The 20,364-nt window shown below is 34.8% G+C and overlaps 1 protein-coding gene across 1 annotated transcript in view; it reads left to right on the forward strand.

The window, feature by feature from the left end:
* Window positions 1-20,364, forward strand: part of LOC142332507 (uncharacterized) — a 175,812-nt gene that overhangs the window by 34,484 nt on the left and 120,964 nt on the right. Inside the window, exon 2 of the mRNA XM_075378955.1 lies at window positions 4,028-4,138. Within this exon, the coding sequence (XP_075235070.1) occupies window positions 4,028-4,138 (111 nt within the window). The remainder of the gene's footprint in view (window positions 1-4,027; window positions 4,139-20,364) is intronic.

Below are 20,364 nucleotides of genomic sequence, written 5' to 3' on the forward strand. Positions count from 1 at the left end.
GTAGATTTCCATCTAAAAAACTGAAAAACACAGATTTCTGTTCAAGAATCGGCCACCTTTGCTAGCGACACAGTCAAGCTGCAGCCTATGGCCATGCGCGCTATTTAAACTGTCCTTTTGCCTCTGATTTTAGCTTTAAATTAACACTGTACCCTTATCCAAGAAATTTTCCTAATAAATGAAAATCCCAATTTCTTTTTTGTACATGTGTTCTAATACTATGATGATGATATGTATTTACATAAATTTTCAAACATTTCATTTTAAGTGTGCCACGTATATAGATCGTGTCTGGATCGCTTAAACAAGTTATCTAACATGTCTGAATATCGTGAAAAAAGAATCCATTTCGGCACGCCGGAAGGCGGAGGTAGAATTCACCGATGCTAAATAAAGGATAAAAAAGAGTTCCACCTTAAAGTTAAGAAAAACTTAAAATTTACTCAATACGACAATGGTATCATGTGAAAAAAGTTTCACATACTTAGCATACGAAATGCCCTATCTTCTTACAATTCCAGCAACATTTTGATCATCTCTTTCCGTAAGGGTTGGTTATATCAAAGATTGCTTCAGATAAAGGTTTTAGGCAATGCTTAGAAGACTAACGATCTCTTTAAACTGATTCGATACTGCCTATTAAGGGAGGTATAATTTTTTGTCTTCAAAACTCCATTTTTTCACTTCCTGGGCTAATGGTTGGTGATATCAAGAACCTTTACTTAGATAAGTTTTAGGTCTTTATCAAAGAATAGTAGGAACTTTAAACGAATTCGATATTTTTTTCTTAATAATAAAGTTATAGCAATATTTTGTTTTTTTCGAAAAAGCCCCCCAATTTTCACATCCATGGTCCGATTTTGTCCATTAACGAACTCGACCGAGATTTTGTGTCGTTATTTTTATGTATCAGTTTGAAAGTGATTGGAGCAAAATTACGGCAGTTATCGTGTCCGCAAGTAAGTGAAATATACAGAGTGTTTCAGAAATGGTGGGCTGGCTATACTTTTTCGGATTCTACTTGTAAAACTAAACAAAAAATATCCTTTGGAAAAATGGCAATTTCTCCTTGGTTCTCTCCCTGTCCGCCATTTTGTTATTTTTATATAATAATTTATATCGCAAGTTCGGATAGACAAATTACATTAATATTTGGTAAGCATCCTGGTAATAAATTTTTTAAATTAGCAAAAAATTAGGACTTAAATACCATTGCAAATTACAAAATGGCGGCCATGTTTATTTTTCAATATGTTATATCTCCATAAATATTAGTTTTATCAAAATTTATGTTATTTGAGAAAATTGATGTAATTTTGTGTCATAATTATTTGGTCTATTATTGTGAGAAAATAATTACTTAATTTAATACTAATTTTCAATACTGGAATTAACAATAAACAAAAAAACAATTAATATTTCATCGAACTGAACGTTAAGTGGAGGACGTGAAAACAGACATATAATTACATCAATTTTCTGCCATAACTCGACTATTTGCTAACAGATTTAAAAAAATATAATGTCATTTGTTCAAAATAAAATGCTTAATATTTTAGCAAATAACATAAATTTTGTTAAGTCCTGATTTTTTTTTTTTACTAATTTTATAACTTTATTACCAAGAGGCTTATCAAATTATAATGTGATTTGTCTATCTGAACTGGAGATATATATATATATAAATGATTATATAAATATAACAAAATGGCGGACATAGAGAGAACATAGGAGATATTGCCATTTTTCTTAAGGATATTTTTTGGTTAGTTTTACAAATAGAATCCTAAAAATTATAGCCAGCCCACCATTTTAGAAACGCTCTGTATATATATATATATATATATATATATATATATATATATATATTTTTTTGTCTTCAGTCATTTGACTGGTTTGATGCAGCTCTCCAAGATTCCCTATCTAGTGCTAGTCGTTTCATTTCGGTATAGCCCCTACATCCTACATCCCTAACAATTTGTTTTACATATTCCAAACGTTCCCTGCCTACACAATTTTTTCCTTCTACCTGTCCCTCCAATATTAAAGCGACTATTCCAGGATGCCTTAATATGTGGCCTATAAGTCTGTCTCTTCTTTTAAATATATTTTTCCAAATGCTTGTTTCTTCATCGATTTGTCGAAACACCTCTTCATTTGTCACTTTATCCACCCATCTGATTTTTAACATTCTCCTATAACACCGCATTTCAAAAGCTTCTAATCTTTTCTTCTCAGGTACTCCGATCGTCCAAGTTTCACTTTCATATAAAGCTACGCTCCAAACATATCTTTCAAAAATATTTTCCTGACATTTAAATTAATTTTTGATATAAACAAGTTATATTTGTGACTGAAAGCTTGTTTCGCCTGTGCTATTCTGCATTTTATATCGCTCCTACTTCGTCCATCTTTAGTATCTCTACTTCCCAAATAACAGAAATCTTCTATCTCCATAATCTTTTCTCCTCCTATTTTCACATTCAGTGGTCCATCTTCATTAGTTCTACTACATTTCATTACTTTCGTTTTGTTCTTGTAAAAAAAAAAAATTAAAAAAAAAAAAAAAATATATATATATATATATATATATATATATATATATATAAACGTTTGAACTGACGGCGGTTAAGGGTCTGGAGGATGTGAAACGCGAAAATATGTCGAAATTTTTCCGAAGTCGAATCATGGTACCGGTTACAATACGTAGCTTTCTTATGAAATCTACCTTTGGACCTTTGAAAGGTCCAAAAATTCTATTAAGCATGATACCCGACTAGGACTAACATTCGGATGCTTGCGGACAAATTCCACCCATTCATGCGGATTTTCTCAGCCCCTGAGAAAATACGCAACAATTATGACTATTCCCGACTCCATGAACGTTAAATATTGCCTCATCAGAAAATAAAACGGGCTGCAGGTAATTTTCATCAGAAGAAATGAGGTCTAACCTGGTCGTTACAAACTTAACTCTTTGCGACTTATCGTTAGGTTTAATTTCACGGAGTTTATAAGCACGAAGTTTCAATCGTTTGCGAACGATATTATGGACAGTACTTTCAGGAATGTTTAGTCGACGACTAACGCTACCAATTGAACTTTTTGGACTTCTTCGGAAAGACAATCGAATCCTTCTTGAGTTTTCGACACTTTTTTTAGGCCTACGCGGCGCTTCCTAAACGCTTACGGTTTCCAAAGACTGTTCACACCACTTAAGTATTTTTTTCCACGCAGACAATACACCTATCGTTAACTTGAGTATAATTTCTTTGTACGACGGTCACTGATTTTGTTTCTGCGAACCGGTATACGTACTGTGCTTTCTCTTGTGGCGATGTCACGAACAGTCTAAGGCAGCTGCCATCTAATGAAGAATGTTTAACCTAAAATTTAATTGTTGTCACTTTAAATAAATTAAAAGTGCAGTAAAGTAAAAAATATTTTTGTTCATGAAACTCCACTCGGTATATATATACAAAATGTTTCTGGAAGTTTTCGTCATAATTCATCGTACTATTCTTTGCATTAAAATAATGATAATCCTGAGAAAAATTAACTTTATTTATTATAATTTTCATAAAATTAAATTCAAAACAAATTTTATTTTAAAGTTTTTTATTGGCTATGTAACGATGTAAATTTAAGCTAAACCTAACAAAGCGTGTTTATCGACTCCATTATTTTGGGTTTCTCAACTATTTTGAATTTTGTCGAACAGTACTGAAGCTACAGTTCTGGGAACTACTTTTTTAATTTTTTATGTTAGATTGTATATACGACCACTAATTTGCGTAATAATTTTGTTTGTAATGCATAGCATCACTTACTTAACCTTTACAGTAGAAATCTGTGTGAAATTTCTGCTGGTGTTAACTCGAAACAAAGAGTTTTCTGACTTTTATATAATCATTTTTCATTATTTGATGAGGAATACGTCTTAAGTAGGGAAAAAATTTCTTGAAATATTGTATAATGAAATTTATATATCTTTTTTAATTTTTAATTTTTTTTTTTTCACTTTCAGGTTGCGGTAGCAGTATATTTCAGAATAGTAAAAGAAGTGATAGTGAAATGCGCGGTGTCGGAAGTCATTACGGTGCACCCAAAATATTACCGGAACGGAAACAGTCCAGTAGTAAGTAACTGTTTATTATTGCTTCTATTTTTATTAATTTATTTTACTTTTTTTTAACTGAATTTTTAATCCAAAGTAGAATAATACGTAATAGTTTGAAAAGAGATTTTTTAATTTTTAATTTGTAAAATATATATTTCTAAACATATAATTTTGAACGCCTAATATTAATGAAAATTAACATATGTCATGTAAACATAGATCTCCATGAAGATTTTTTTCAACATTTTTTATGAAATTTTAGTTAAAATAAGCTATTTTAAAAATAGTTGATTACGAAGACGCGTAGTTTGTGTGCATACACTTTTACCAATCTTTTTCTTCGATATCGGACGTAATTCACTCAAATTTTCAATTTTAATATATCTTATCTTCTATAAAATCACATAACCTAACCCAACCACAACCTTATTATGAGCCACCGTAGTACGAAAACTTAAAATACATTATTTTAAGGAATAAATCGAATAACAATAAAATTATGCTGTATTATTATTGTTTCCTCTGCTGAGGAAATTTTAGTGATCTATATTTAATAGAAATTCTTTTATGAATAAAATATCTTTAGGGGGAAAATAGCCGATTGAACGTAGGACGAGTCCGAGAATCCGACCCTCGAGAACAGACTTTTCTTAAATTAAAATTTTATTATCGGATCGGATCATCAGTGATTTAATGTATATATCTCACTACTATAAAAAGAGACGATGACCATTTCGTTTGTTCCTGATAACCGCGAAAATTACTTAACCAGTCATTACAAAATTTTAACTGCAGCTTTCCTACGACCCACCCCCTCGAAAGAAATGTTTACCAGTTGAAACCTCACCGATCTAACTACTATATAAATCATAAATAAAAATTTTGTAAATAAGTAATCTATAACTTCTTTCATTAATATCTGTATTGATATCTATATCGATTCTCGTTTTTAACCATCGTTTCCTATTTCGATTTAAATTTCTTTATACAGTTATTTTGTAATTTAATAAATTTATTACATCGTGTATAAAATATCAGTTTGTATTATTATCGTAATATACGTAAAAATAAATTAGTTTGATAATAAAATGACTATTTATAGATTTAACAAAGTTTTGATGGTTTGAGAAATTTTAATTTCGATATCGGTATCGACTTCGTCAGAAAGTTATTACGTGTTTTACTAGATTTAATACATTGTCTGATTCGGCGGTGACCGCGAGAATTAATCCTCGCGCGAGCAAAGTAGCAGTCTGTAGATGTTTGATTTCTAAACTGAATATAAAAGCCCATCAGGGTAAGTCGTACACATAATCGGCGCAGATTCGACTTTTTCCGTATTAATATTTTCATGACGCCTAATTCGGTGAGATCACATATAAGAATATAAGAACTTCTAGGCCGACTAGAATTTATGATAGTAGACGACGTGAATATACGCCAAAGCGTTCTTAAAGATTTGAAGAGCAACGTGTACGCTCGGTCAAAATCGAATTCGATCTTCTAGAAATATGTTAGGTCTCGAATCGGCTTTTGTTTATCACCCTGAAATCGACTACCTGAATTCGAAGATATTTAAGTCGGCAACACATTAAAATATGTAACCCTTGCGATATCAAAAAAATGGAACGGTTAATAGTGTTCCAAATTAGGTTTTTAGCGTTCCGTTTTTCTAAGTACTACTTTGCCCCCCGGAAGAGCGTACTCCTAGACTGCGCTGTGCTATGACGTTCAGCGCGAAGAAGACTACGATGATGCTTCTTAAAGGCCGTTTGGCATTGAGGCGTCAGGTTCGTGTTTCGATGTCAGGCTTTCGTATTAAATATGTTAAAGTTCAAAAGTACCTAGGGGTATTTCTTGACGAGAAATTGCAGTTCAAGAAGCACCTAAATTACGTCGCGGAGAAGGCTTGTGCCTTCTTTGATACTCGATGAGTACTGAAACTTGATTGAGGCCTTGATTTTAAGAATATCAGTATCCTGCATAAGGAAGTGTGAGAGGCAATTATGCTATATGCGGCGCCTGTTGGATAAGCTAAAGTTTAAAAGCTATCTGGATATATTATTAAGAGCTCAACGTCTTATATTATGGTAACGGGAGGTTACCATACTATTTCACAGGAGGCAATCTTGGTGATTGCAGGCGTGAAACCGATAGATTTAATTGCGTCAGAAAAGCTGCAGCGTTATGTTGCTAAGAATTCAGGTGAACTGACTTCTTCGCGCGAATAGAAAAAATTCGCGTGATAGGACGGCATGGCAGAGTTTTATGGCAGGCAAGATTGAGGCAGAGGGTGGGCGTTGTATGCATGATGTCTTTCCAGACGTTGGTGATTTGCGTGGCGCCCCTTGGGTTCACCCTAACAAGCATGTGACGCAATTTCTTTCTGGTCATGGTGCCTTCCGAGACAGACTCCAGCGATTTGGCCTGGTGGATTCAGGTACGTGTCCAGATTGTGGACAACTGGATGACACATACCATGTAACTTACGAATGCGCAAAATACGAACTTTAACGCACGGAGACTATTTTTCGGCTCGACATTAGATCTCCGTGAGAATTGGAAACGCCAGGTTTTGTTGTTCTTGTGTTGTAAGGGTTGATATTTTTGTAGTGTTTTGTTTATTTAGTTTTATTTTTATTTCTTGTTTTGTGTTATGTTAAGATTGCGTGTTGAACTCAACTTCTAACCTAGGTAGGTAGTTGCATTTTTAATCTCAGTTCTTTCATGTCGTTCAGTTTTGTTAAAGACTCGACATAGATATTGTTTTAAAGAATTTATTTCTTGGTAGCACACCGTTAGAAATATTCGCATCGGTGGCATCTTGACTCAGGCAAGAAGAAGGCTGAGAGAAGCCTTTTGCCGGGGTTATGAAGATGACCTCCGGTAAAGCCCATATGGTCTAGGTATGAAAAGGGTGGCGTGGCAACCGAAACTGCCACATGGAGAGTGTCTTCCCCTACGGAGTCAGGATGTGCCGGTGGCCGGGGACAGAGGCCATTGCCAAGGTACTGAAGATGACATCCGGTAAAGCCCATATGGGCTAGATACGGAGAGGGTGGCTTGGCGACCAGATCCGCCACGTGGAGGGTGTCTTCCCCTATATGGGGGTCAAGATGTGCCGGGGGTAAAGTAGCAATTGCACGGCTTCAATACCCTTCAGATGTCATTAAAGGATGTAGCCGATTACTGTTGGACATTAATTCGGGATGTGCCTGAGGCTATTTATAAAAGAAAAGCATCAGCGAAATTATTCTAACACAAGTATGGCCATGCAAAATTATAAATTTTACTGATTTTAACTGTATTTTCCCTTAATTTTTTTGAAGCGTAATTTATTTAAAACTAAAGGTAATAGAAAAATTGTATTTACAGATCGGTAATGTACGCAAAAAAAAAAAACAATTTAAGAAATGGTATCACACTTAGAGAAATATTAAACAATTTTTTTTTGCCTATCAATGTTATTAGTGATTTAAAGCTAGGTCGGTTGTTTCTCCACTAGAAAGCAGTAAACGTTCCGAGAAGACTCGCTAGTAATTTTTTTATTTTTTTATTGAGAGTCGATCGCTTTATTGAAATAGAGGTATGCACGATGAATGATAACAAAAAATTGAAAATGAATATTTTACATATATAAACATGTTTATTCTATTTTATGCTGTTCCTATTATATATTCTATTTAGATGGATCACGCAACGTCATCCACCTGTTCCGTCCTCCCTGTTATTAACCGCGCTATACCCAACCTGTTTTCCTTTCTTCTTCATGGTAGATCATTTTATTACCGAGATGACTTTATTTCAATATTATAATTTATACAAACTCAAATACACAACACACACACACACACACACACACACACACACATTTATAATATATATGTATTCATCATACATGTCACGCCTCACTGTTTTAACTACTCAACTGAACTCGCTTACCAGACGTTAAAGCTACTTCATATTTTGTTTACTTCTGTTTTTTTTTATTTCAAGTACCACCTTTTATTTATTTATTTGTCTTACTTTCTCATACTACAGTAGAAAACTAAACATTAGAATTAGTATTAAAATATATACATTCTCATATTAAATACTCGTTTATTTCTTGTTCTAAATGTTTAAATTAAAAAAAAATAAAAATTAGAGTATAGTTATTAAAAAGAAAACTAAATTAATCATGTGTCTCATCTGGATGATGGAGCTCTGACCTTTAGTTGCGCTAAAAGTAATTTGAAATCGATCGAGCCTTCCAGTAAAAATTTCTTCTGATAATCGCCGATTATCCTAATTAGGATGATTTGGTTGCGCTTTAGTGTGAACTACGTAGCAACAGATCATCGGACGGGTTAGTTCTGATGTCTTCCGACAATTAATAGCCTGATCTATCAAAAGGCGAGACGAAACGATGCTGAGGAAAACAAAGACGCATTTCTAGCTCCCCGACTATGCAAGATGACGAAATAAAAGATCAAGCAAAACCGTTAAAATAATTTTACGACGAATAATTCAATAATAACAAAAAAAAAATATCTTATTTGAACTCCACGTGACGTCCTTGTTCGCCTGTTAAATTACATATACAAATTTTTTGCTGCACTTCATTTAAACTTATTTAATTTGAAAGTGAGATACGATCCGCCAATTCTTTAATAAAGTGGACAGTATACAATTTTTGAAATATTAGTTTTCATTAACGTGAAATTTTTATACGATTATTAATTCAAAAATCTTACATGACATATTAGGATAGAGTAAGTCCCTTTATTACTCGTATTAATAGATCAGTATTATTTGTATCTTCGTGAGTTGCTGATTAAGAAGTTTCAGATTTCTGGTGTGTCGTATAAATAAAAGTTAATAATAATTAAACTATTCCGTTTAGTGAACTTCTGTATACTGGTTACAAATATTAATTTTGACCTGGCGGTGTAGAATAATCACTTTTTGTTATTGGATTATTTGGTGAATAATTAAAAATGAAAAAGAAACAATCATACAGGAAACAAAAGACAACATGAAGAATTAAATCTCAAAAAAAACGACAAGAAGATGAATATGAAAAGGAAGAAAATGTTAAGAATAAAAAAGTTAGGAGGTTGATAAATATAAAGAGGAAGAAAATGTTAAGACCAAGGAAAGAATAAAAAGATTAAAAGAGAATGACGAATATAAAGAGAGAGAAAATTTGAAAACTAGAGAACGTGTACACAAATTAAGATCAGAAGAATTATATCAAATCAAAGAGAGGTTAAATGATTGGAAACAAAAAACAAATAAACGAAATGATGATCGAATCCGACTTCGGGAGAATATTGTCCGACAATATCAGAGGAGTAATGAACTAAAAGACAAGAATTTTTTGGAATTTATTAAAGATCGGGCATTTATGACTCAGTGTATATGTTGTTCTTGTGAGGGTCTATTTTTCAGTAATTCTGAAGTTAACTTTAATGTAGATAAAATTAAACAAAAATCCATAATAATTTAATAAAATTACATTAGATAATCAAAAAATAATACGATTCTAAATTATAATTTTCAGTTAATATTAAATAATCAGATGTTTCACCAAATTTATTACACATGTATATAAGTAGTAATGCCTTTTAAATTACAATACACATTTTTAAAGTACATAAAATTTTATTTCACTAATAACTTCTGATTTTTTCATTTTTTTTTATTGTTATTATTGAAATATTATTTATTGTAAAACTTTTCACAATCACGGGATAATAATTATTAATAAATCAATATATTTAAATAAAAAAAAAAAGTTAAAAAAATGAAATTAAAAACAAAAGGAGATGAAGTCTGATTCGAACCGATGTGCCTTCCCTTGTAAGATTCAAATATTCCATTAATTAAAATTTTATTTGGCTATAACTTTGGAACCAATGAAAACAAGTACCACTTATGATCGGTGAAAAGCTGTCAATGAGGGCTTATTATTACTGCAGTAAAAAGTCCAAAATCCATTTTTTTTTGGATTTGGGCTTTATTGGACACTTTTGGTTCAGTCAATTGCAATCAAAAGGGGAGGTGCGCACAACTAGATGTTACGACAGTAGTCGTAAATCAAAAATTTCAGATGCTACTGCTAATCGATTTTCTGTTATGCTAAATACGTACGTACGTTCAGATGTCACGCCGAAACTAGTCAAAATGGATTCAGGGATGGTCAAAATAGATGTTTTTGTTGAAATCTGAAAACCGAAATTTTTCGCGATCACAATACTTCCTTTACTTCGTACAAGAAAGTAAAATAAAATATGAAAAAATATCAGAAGTTATTAATGAAATAAAATTTTATGAACTTTTCATTTAAAAAATTATGTGTATATTTAATTTAATAGGCGTATAAGGAAAAGTGGTGTCCACATCAGATTTTTTATAAAAACCTTTATTTTTGGAGACAATGCGAAAAAATGAAACTTTGCTCTTGTGCTACCCTCCCGACAGTTTGTCAGCGTCATCGATCTTTTTGTAAACAGATATACAGAGTCATCGTAAAAGGTTGCAGCAATTTAAAAAAAAATCGTACCTCAGAAAATACTAGACATAATCACACGAGCATATTTTTAAAAATTCACCGACTCAAAAAGTTTTTTTTACATATCTTACAAAGTTTCAATATGAGCTTCGTCAGTTGCTGCGCAAACATCCAGCCGATAATCGACTTCTGTCCAGGTTAGGTGTATGATCGGAGATGTAACTGGAAATAGCAGCGGTGATCCGTCGTCTTAAATTTTGTACATTCCTTATTTTTTCACTGTAGACAATGTTTTTAACGGATCCCCATTGAAAAAAGTCTAGGGGTGTCAGTTCTGGGTTTTTCGGAGGCCAAAGCACAGGATCAGATCGATACCGATCTATCGATTAGGGAATCTTTCATTGAAAGCGGGTCAAACGCCTAGACTGAAGTGTGGGGGGCACACCGTCTTGTTGAAATATTATTGCATAATTGTAGGATATGGGGATCTCAGCAACCCGATGAAATTATTGAGTGTCAAAGATTCCCCAAAATACACTCCATCAAACCGTACCGTGTGGTGCGGTTTGAACTCTTATTGAGTACGTAGCTATGTACGGTATGTATGTATTTTTTTTATGTAAAAAAAAATTTTGAGTCGGTGAATTAAAAAAAAAAATACTGTTTGATTATCTCTAATAGTTTCTGAGGTACGATTTTTTAAAACAGCTGCAACCTTTTTCGATGACCTGTATTACTGTAATAGTATATAAATGTAAACTTCTTGGCCGATTTCACTGCACTGACACTGTTTTACACTCACACAATTATACCTTACCGTGATGGAAGAGATTATTTAAACGTAAAGGATGCACCTAAAGATTTTTTATTAAAAAAAAAAAATTTCTTTATGAAACTCATTATAAAGTGAAAACGATAAAAAATACTTAAAAGTCTGACGTTCGTCTGATCGTTATAAACTCCTTTATCACATGTACCGGTTGTAGTTAGCATTTTGTTTTATTTTTACTCTTAAATCATGTTTTGCATCTAATAAAGCTTTTATTATTACTAATATATGCTAGGTGAACGACTTTCAGCATGCTAAACTACCATTACTATTATTCTTTTACGGTGTCATTCCGGTACCTAGATTAAGTATTTTTCTCTGTGCGTATAAATATAAATTATAAAATTGTTTACCGTCTCTTTTTCTCGTACTTACATTTAATTATTTAAACAGAAATGTTTAAAATTTAAATTGACAGTCATTTAAAATCTAATGTTTAAAGTTTAAATGACAAGAAATGTACAAGAAATATTGTACCCTGCACGATATACGAGCTCTCCAAATTTTTATTACAAAAAATAGACGAAAATGATCGTTTTATTATCGCTATACTTATTTTGAATTTATTTAATACCTTTCCTCTGGCATTGGTTATTATTTAATGAAATAATAACCAATGCCAGAGGAAAGGTATTCTGAATTAAACCTGTAACTAATTGGATGCATTCCCAACCAGACTTTCGATTATTGATTCAATTTCAACTGAAATTAAAATAAAAGTACTAGAACTAAAAAAATTAAAAAATCTAGAATTATATATATACATTTCTAGATCTTTTTGAATTCGACCTTAAAAGGGGTGAAGAAAGGTAAAAACATTTTGAACAATGATTGCAAATTTTCCCAATTTCCGACTATACTAAAGGAGATATTCAGGAGATTTAGGCGTGAATATACTCTTCAGATAAACATATAAAACCATTTTCGGATTTTTTGAATTCTTACTTTTTAAGAGCTACGACGGTGTATAGCGCGGTGGCTCGTCTAACACAGCAACTGCCACTGTTACTGTATGCTCAACGCAACTTAAACATAAAATAAAAAAAAGTTTGACCGTGACGGGATACGCAAGTAACCATATACGATATAGTGTGGGCGAAGTCGCGACGGAAATGCTAGTATATACATTAAAAATAATTTTATATATATATATATATAATTTTGGTTTATATAATAAATCAAAATTATCGTGAGAATTAAATAATGTATGTAGAAATGGTTTTTCCTGTATTGTGTTTGATAATTTCCCGATATCAGTAAAACTTAATGTCCAGAATAATTTAATTAAATTCAATTAATGGCTGTTTAATTAATGTCGGATAAACGAAAATTCTTTTAACTATCATCAAATCGATATTCAACTGCCACGAACACAAATGATGGCAATTGTAATTATTAAAAAAATTAAATTCTCGAATACGGTCGACTGTGTTTTGAATTTCAATACAAGTTATCCCGAGCAGTGACATAAACAGAGCACTAGTGAGCGTGAACTAAGGCTCTATGGAATGCTAGAACACGCATTACTTTTTATTGAGTTTTATTAAAAGTAAGGAAATATATAAGGAGAAACAAAGGAAAGAGACAACTTTCGAGTTTGGAAATAGGGTATTTTAATTTTACCCTGACTTTTTTTCGACTAATTTTCTTGAATTTTCACGTGAAAATCTTTTGAATATCATTATAATATTAGCTTATATATAATTAAAGTTGTAAAAATGTAACGCTGATTATCGATCAGGAATAAAAAAAGGGGGCAAAAAAATCTTCAAATTTTTTATACAAAGTGATTCATGTAGCGTAACCGGCGCGGCACTTTCTGAGCTCATTCGACTGGCGAAAAGTAATGAAAAGAAATTCATGCAAACATGGGTCCGGAATCGCTCCATTAGCTAGTTAAGGCTAGGAAAGATTTCGCCCTGATTTCCGGGCAGAGTGAAATAAGACCGTACTGAAATTCTAGGAACCCAAATTAAGGGGTTCTTATGGTTTTTGATCTGACAAATCGATTTAAACAGGTTCCAAAATCATATCTTCGTTTGTGTTGTTATTATAAGTTTTTCGGACTACTTAAGTAGAAAATTTTGTCCAATTTTATTTCGATAACAAAGATTTTTTCAAATAAAAATTAAAATCAAGAAAATTGAGAAATTTTTCTGAGAAACTGATTCCGGCTGATTACGTGATTTTTTTATTTACTTTCATCGGTAGAACGAATCCTGATATTCTTCATTAAACTCTCTGTATAAATATTAGACGAATAGAACTCGTGCTGAAAGGCAGCATTCCAACGGATTCGATGTGTTTAAATCTCACTGAATAAACGCGAAACAATTATGTTTGTCGCACGGCATCGACGTGTATTTTTAAATGAATTCGTTAATGTGGAGCGTAGTGAAGCGTTAAGTTTATAAATTCTATTTCAATCTCGCAAGGATTGAAGTACAAAGAGAAATGGTTATTTATAATCTATAAAAATTCAGCAATAAAATATTAAGAAATGCAAACTTCAGCAGCAAGAGAAGTAACGACCGCTACAGAATACGTGCTGCTGAGGCTCACTTAATTACATTACTAATTTCTAATATCGAGTTGCTGAGATTAGAATGATGCGACTGCTGATATGGAAAGTCGCTTCATCCGTAAACATAGCACGTTTTAAAAATGTTTTGTCATCGCAAATGTTATTAAGCATTTTACTTGCGAATTCAACAGGTTTAGGACGATCCGTAGATTTAATTTGATGTTTAAGCTGAATTTTGCAAGCGTGAAGGCGTAAATGCTTTTATATTACATTTTGAGTAGTTGTCTTTGGAATTCCTAACTTTAAACCTCTCCTAGAAATTGAATTTTTAAGGTTTCTTAAACAACTTTGTCGTATACGCTCGACTGCTTCTTTGATGATGTCCCGGTTATTTTGCAGCTCCAATTAATACTTTATTTCAGTTACATAGGGTGATATGATTTGTTAAACTAATATTCTCTATATGCCAATTAAGTATGGAAATTGTATGTTCGTAAATACAAAAATTGTGGCATCTTAATTCTTTACTCCACAGTAGATAACAAATTATAAGCGTTCGAAAGTAATTAGCTAAAAATTATAACTGTGAAGCGCATAGTTCCATACAAAGATTTTTGTATCTTTTTCATAAACTGGGGGATGGCTACTGCCATTAATCTTTAGGAATATATGTTGTATAAGTATAAAGAAAGGATTAACGTAAAAGACTCATTGTATTAAACGTTATCGATAATTTCAAGTGGAAATACGGGTGCTGCAGTTCCACAGTGCCTATACGCGAGCCGTCACTAACGGCGTTCCTAACACCGTACTTCTTGAGATATCCAATCCGATTTTGAGATCCAAATCTTTATTTAATAAACACATACTGCCGAACAGAATGATAAAAAGGCAGAACTATCGGATGATAAAATGGATATTTCCGGACCTGTCTCGATAGCAACCGTTGCCTTCTACTCGGTTTAGGAACGTTAAACCAAAATGATTGACCTTCATTATATTTACTTCCATTTCTAATTTGTTAATCCTGTTGCGGTTTACATTTATACGTAAATAATTGAATCTAGGTTTCCAGATCTAACCCACCGGGTTGTTCTAGTGGTGAACGCGTCCTCCCAAATCAGGTGATTTGGAAGTCGAGAGTTCCAGCGTTGAAGTCCTAGTAAAGTCAGTTATTTTAACACGAATATTTTTTGAATACTAGATCGTGGATACCGGTGTTCTTTGCTGGTTGGATTTCAATTAACCACACATCTCAGGAATGGTCGAACTGAGACTGTGCAAGACTACACTTCATTTACACTCATAAATATCATTCTCATTCATCCTGTGAAGTATTATCTGAAAGGTAATTACCGGAGGCTAAACAGGAAAAAGAAAAGAAAGGTTTCCAGATCTAGATTTAGGCGAAAAAATCTATAAATTTATAAGTGAAAATTTTTACTGTAAATGGGCAGTTAATTAGAAATAAAATTCTTGTAATAAAGAGCATAGTATTAAAATAATGTTGCAGTGTTTCCTTGTTTGTCTATTGATTTTATTATTATTGTTATTAGCCTATAACCAGGATTTATTACTCCTCGGTTGTTAAAGTCTGCAGTACTTAGCAGACGTTTACTACAAAAGAAAGAAAATTTCTGTTTTTAATCACGATTCATTCTTTTCTTTTAACGCAGCCTGTTTTATTTAAATCTCGCCGATCTCTCACGTACAAATACATAAATATTAAATCTGAGAGAAAGTTAATAATGATAACAATAGAACTAGATGAGATGACTTTGTAGTTAAGAAGGATAAATTAGAAAATTTATTTTCTAATAAATTTGTTTGTTTTTTATTGGACTTACTTACATCATTATTATTAAAATTAAATTCTCTACAAATCTTGTTATTAAATTTTACACATTTATTAGTCATTTAACGAAGTTATTGTATTGCAAACCCCAAAAAAAAAGATTTTCAAACAACAAATTTCAGTTTTACTTCAGATATCATGAAAGCCATTGAACGTACAGTTCCGAAACCTATTTTATTCAATTTTTCAGGTCAAAGACTATAGGAAACGGTTAATTTTACCCTCGAGTAACATCCTAAAAATTTCAATACGTCCACATTTCACCGGGAGTGCTGAATTCAGGGTGAAATCTTACCGCTAGCTTAACTCGCTAACGACGCGTTTCCAGACTTATGTTTTTGTGAATGTTTTTCATTATTTTGATGAGAGGAATACATCTATGAAATGTGTCGGCTTCCTCATAGAACACACTGTGTATATAGATAAAATCACAAAATTTTGGACGTATTTACATTAATTTTTCGAAGATGATGGAAGTAATGAAAATTGAATTAAATTTTTTTTTTTTTTTTTATCTGACACACGTTGACAATGACAACGTCTCTATTGAATTATCGGTACGTAATTTATTTTTACTTTCACGGCACTAGTTCTTTTGCTGGTGCAGCAGAGTAACTATAAAAGAAAAGTACAGCAGTCGGTCAAAATTTTGGGTCAGGGTTTTTGAAAATATCGTAATTTCAAGACCCTTTTATCCAAAAACACACAAAAGAGTTATAAAAATTTCAAGAAGATGTATGGACATACGTACCTAAGAGTATTGACTTTTGTTTGTTCACGATGAGTTAGAGAAATACCATTTACGCATGCCCCACAAATGGGGCAGTGTCGGACTCGCAAAGGTTCCGTTAGATGTTACTAAGAGCGTATGTATACCAGCGCACCCTACCGACTAAAACTCTTGTCTCACCGGTTCTCTCCCCCCGCTCGGGGCAAGCCCTGCAACCAAGCGTACTCGGCCCCGAGAGGTGCCATCGAGCTCAGGGGATCCAGAGTCCCCGTGCATCATCACCAACCGTATCCTCTACCTCAGTCACAGTTTTTCCAGAGATAAGCAAGACCAAATCATCAGCATAGACCACAATTCTTATGTCATCCGGGAATGCTAATCTCAACAAACCATCAAAGGCGAGGTTCCACAGGAGTGGATCCAAGACAGAACCCTGCGGAATCCCGCCGTACACTTCAAATTCAACTGGCCCTTCCTCCATCATTAATACCAAGTTCCGGTCATGTAGGTGCTCATTTATGTTGGCGGTAAGATACTCACTGACCCCTCGCTCCCTAAGAGATGCCAGCACGACTGACCATGGTAAGCTCCCAAATGCAATCTTAACATCGAGGAGCACCACCATAGGAATGCTACTCACTCTCCCGGTACCGGCCGCGCAGCCCAGAGCCCACTCCAAAACATACTATTGTTGACCTTCCCCGTACAAACCCAAAATGTGTCAGGAAAAGGTCCCCGGTAGCCTCCACCTCAGCCCGGATTCTTTCTCCCACGAGACGCTCATACAACTTGCCAAATACGTTTAGCAAACTGATCGGCCTGAATCCACTTTCACCGGGATTCGCCCCAGCCTTTGACAATAAGACCAGACGGTCCTCCTTCTAACATACAGGTAAGCTGCGTCCTCTTAACGCCTTATTCATGATGTCCAGAATGGTCCAAGGATGCGCCTTCGAAAAACTCCTCACTGTGGCTGCCGGTATGCCATCCGGCTCCGGACTCCTCTTGATGCGGATTCTTCCAACGGCTCAATGCAGCTCACCAATTTAGAACCGATTATTGTGGAGTCAATTTACTCTCTCCCAGTCCTCTTGTTTACAGGGTAACAGTTGTAGGACAGAACGCAGAGCCTGTCCTTATTCGGCGGAGGGAAAGGCCTCCCAAGCTTCTTCATAACAACCTGGTAAATTTTCCTCCACGGGTTCTAATCCAAGTCTACCAATAGCTTAGACCAGCATTCGTCTTTGCCCGATTTATAGCTGCGCACAAAAAACTTCTGACCGACCGGTACCGTGCAACCAACATCCGTATTAGCAGAATCCCGCCGTCTGGCCCTCTGAAGATTTCTTCTGGGCGCTAAAGATTCGGCCATCAGCTTGGCTAATCTTGGGAACACCAGAATACGCTTCTCCTGATGGTCCCTTCCGGGGGTCTCCCGCGACGGCATTCGTCATCAAGTATTTTTATAAAATCTTCTGATCATAAATTATGGGTACGCCCTAACCTGGCCACAGTCGTCTCAACTATCTTCCATGTCTGAACGGTGGTAGATCTCCACCCAGCCGGTGGACTGGGTCCAAAATTCCGTTCTCACTGTACGGAGAAGACAAACCTCTGGTCTCCTTGAGTACGTCCAGAGAACTGTGAATTTCGTCTGTTGTCAGTAATTTTTTGGTTACTGGTCGAGTACACCTTCTAGCAGTATCAAGGCTTTTCTGATTTTCAGACTGCGACTATAGTTAGCACTTTGCGTTGCAGACTCATTACTTGTGGATTTATTACTGTGTTATAAGGTGTAGATTTTTATAGATTAGCTGTAGAAATGCTCTTGGCGAGGTGGAAAGTGCCGACTGTAAATATGTTTTTGGTAATTTTTATAGAAATAGAGGCAGCATTTCCTTCCTTGTGCTTTGTGTTGGAGTTCTGTCCTCTATGAGTTGGAACGCCGCATTGTTCCCGTATCCCTGCAAGCCCTGGTACGTGCCTATTTATCTAACCCTACCGCTCTGTTTAAGGATGCGCACCTAGTTGTGAAAAAATCCATTAGCATAGGAATCCCGCAGGGTTCCGTTCTCGGTCCCCTGCTGTGGAACCTGGCATTCGACGGATTTCTGGGATTGACATTTCCAGAAGGGATCACGATCAAGAGGATCTCCTTTTAGTTCATGGTAATTCACGACCACAGCTAGAAGACCGAGCGCAGGCGACTTTATCAACCGCAGAAAGCTGGACGGAAATTTAAAGATTTCTGTGCCCAAGACGAAGTTATGTTTTTCAAGGGCGCAGACAAAATATCCATATTAAATGTAAAGGCTATGTAATCAGCCGAGTTAGAGTTCATAAGTACCTTGGTGTTTTGTTTGATGAAAAGTTGCTGTTTGGTAACCATATTAGGCAAGTAGTGGCGAACGCCGTCTCAGTGATGCACAAACTTAAGAGGATTGTTTGGAAAGTGTATGGGTTGTCGGGCCGTCAAATGTACATGGTGTACCGAGGAGTCTTCTAAAGCATGGCTTCTTACGCGGCGCCCGTTTGGGTACATAGGCTGGATATGAATAGAGTACTTCTTCAAAATTTAAAGAGTGCCCAGCGCAGAGCCTTAATTGTATGCACTGGTGTTTTTAAAACAATCTCCTACGAGGCTACTACCGTGTTGGGAAAGGCTCTTCCAATCGATTTAGTGGTGAAAGTTCGGGCAGCCATGTGGAAATTGCGAAGAGGCCGGGAAGCCGAGGTATTTGGGATGCGGTTTCGAGCCGGACCAGTACCGGAGGGGAATGACCATCACAATGCACCGGATCTAAATTTCGTTCAGTTGCCCATCTCCCACCTGCAAAAGTGGCTGCAGAGTCTCGCGATGGACGCATAGCAGCTGGAATGGGACACCACGACTAAGAGAAGATACTTGTATAAGTTTATACAGAATTTTGGGGGATGGTATGTCTCGAGCTCGTTTTTAAGGGCAACGGGTGCCCAGGCGCTCACCAATTACGCTAATTTGAACCAATATCTGTTTCGGCTCCGCCTGGCAGCTGATGAGCTGTGCCCCTGCGGGGAGGCCCAGTCAAAACACCTGATGTTTGACTGCTCTGCTCTTGGTGGGTGGGTGGGGAGGGGGCGAGAGACCGAGCCACCCTGGAACTTAGAGGTCCAGGGGAAAGTTTGCCACTCATAAGCGGCGAATCTATGTGACGAGAGCCGCATTGTCACCTCCTTTTCGTGACCTCCGTTTCAGAACATACACAGCATGTAAAACGACCTACAAAAGACTTTTTAAACCTAGAGACCCTGTGTTGCTAAAAAAATTAGCATGCGAAAAGATTATTAGAAGCTGCTCCATGTAGCAAACAAGACTCCACGTAATGGGGGAATATATGTTATTGTTCCATTTTAAATTTTACGAGTGCCTTTTTCAGATTTTCAGATTAATATCAGTTCCACATCAAGGTGTAAATTATAATTATTTTACAATGCGATGATGACGAGAATAAAAGAAAATTATTTTTAAAACGTCTGTGTAAACGACGTAATCTTACGTTTTAAAAATTTTCTACGCAGATTATTTTGAAAATAATTAATATCAAGCCTCTGAAGAATCATCCACTAAAAATAGAATTAACAAAATCAAAGTATTGTGTAGAGTATCAATGTTACATACAGTGTCCCAAAAAATGTACGCAGTTTGAAATGTTATATTTCATTAAATAAAACAGTTAGTTACATGATGCTTGTGTTGTTTTTTAACTTAAATTTATAAATGTTCAAAATGAACACTGTAAATTCATTGTGACACGCTAACTGTAACTGAAG

The sequence above is a fragment of the Lycorma delicatula genome, chromosome 11, assembly GCF_047948215.1.
Source record: "Lycorma delicatula isolate Av1 chromosome 11, ASM4794821v1, whole genome shotgun sequence".
Classification (NCBI taxonomy): Eukaryota; Metazoa; Arthropoda; class Insecta; order Hemiptera; family Fulgoridae; genus Lycorma; species Lycorma delicatula.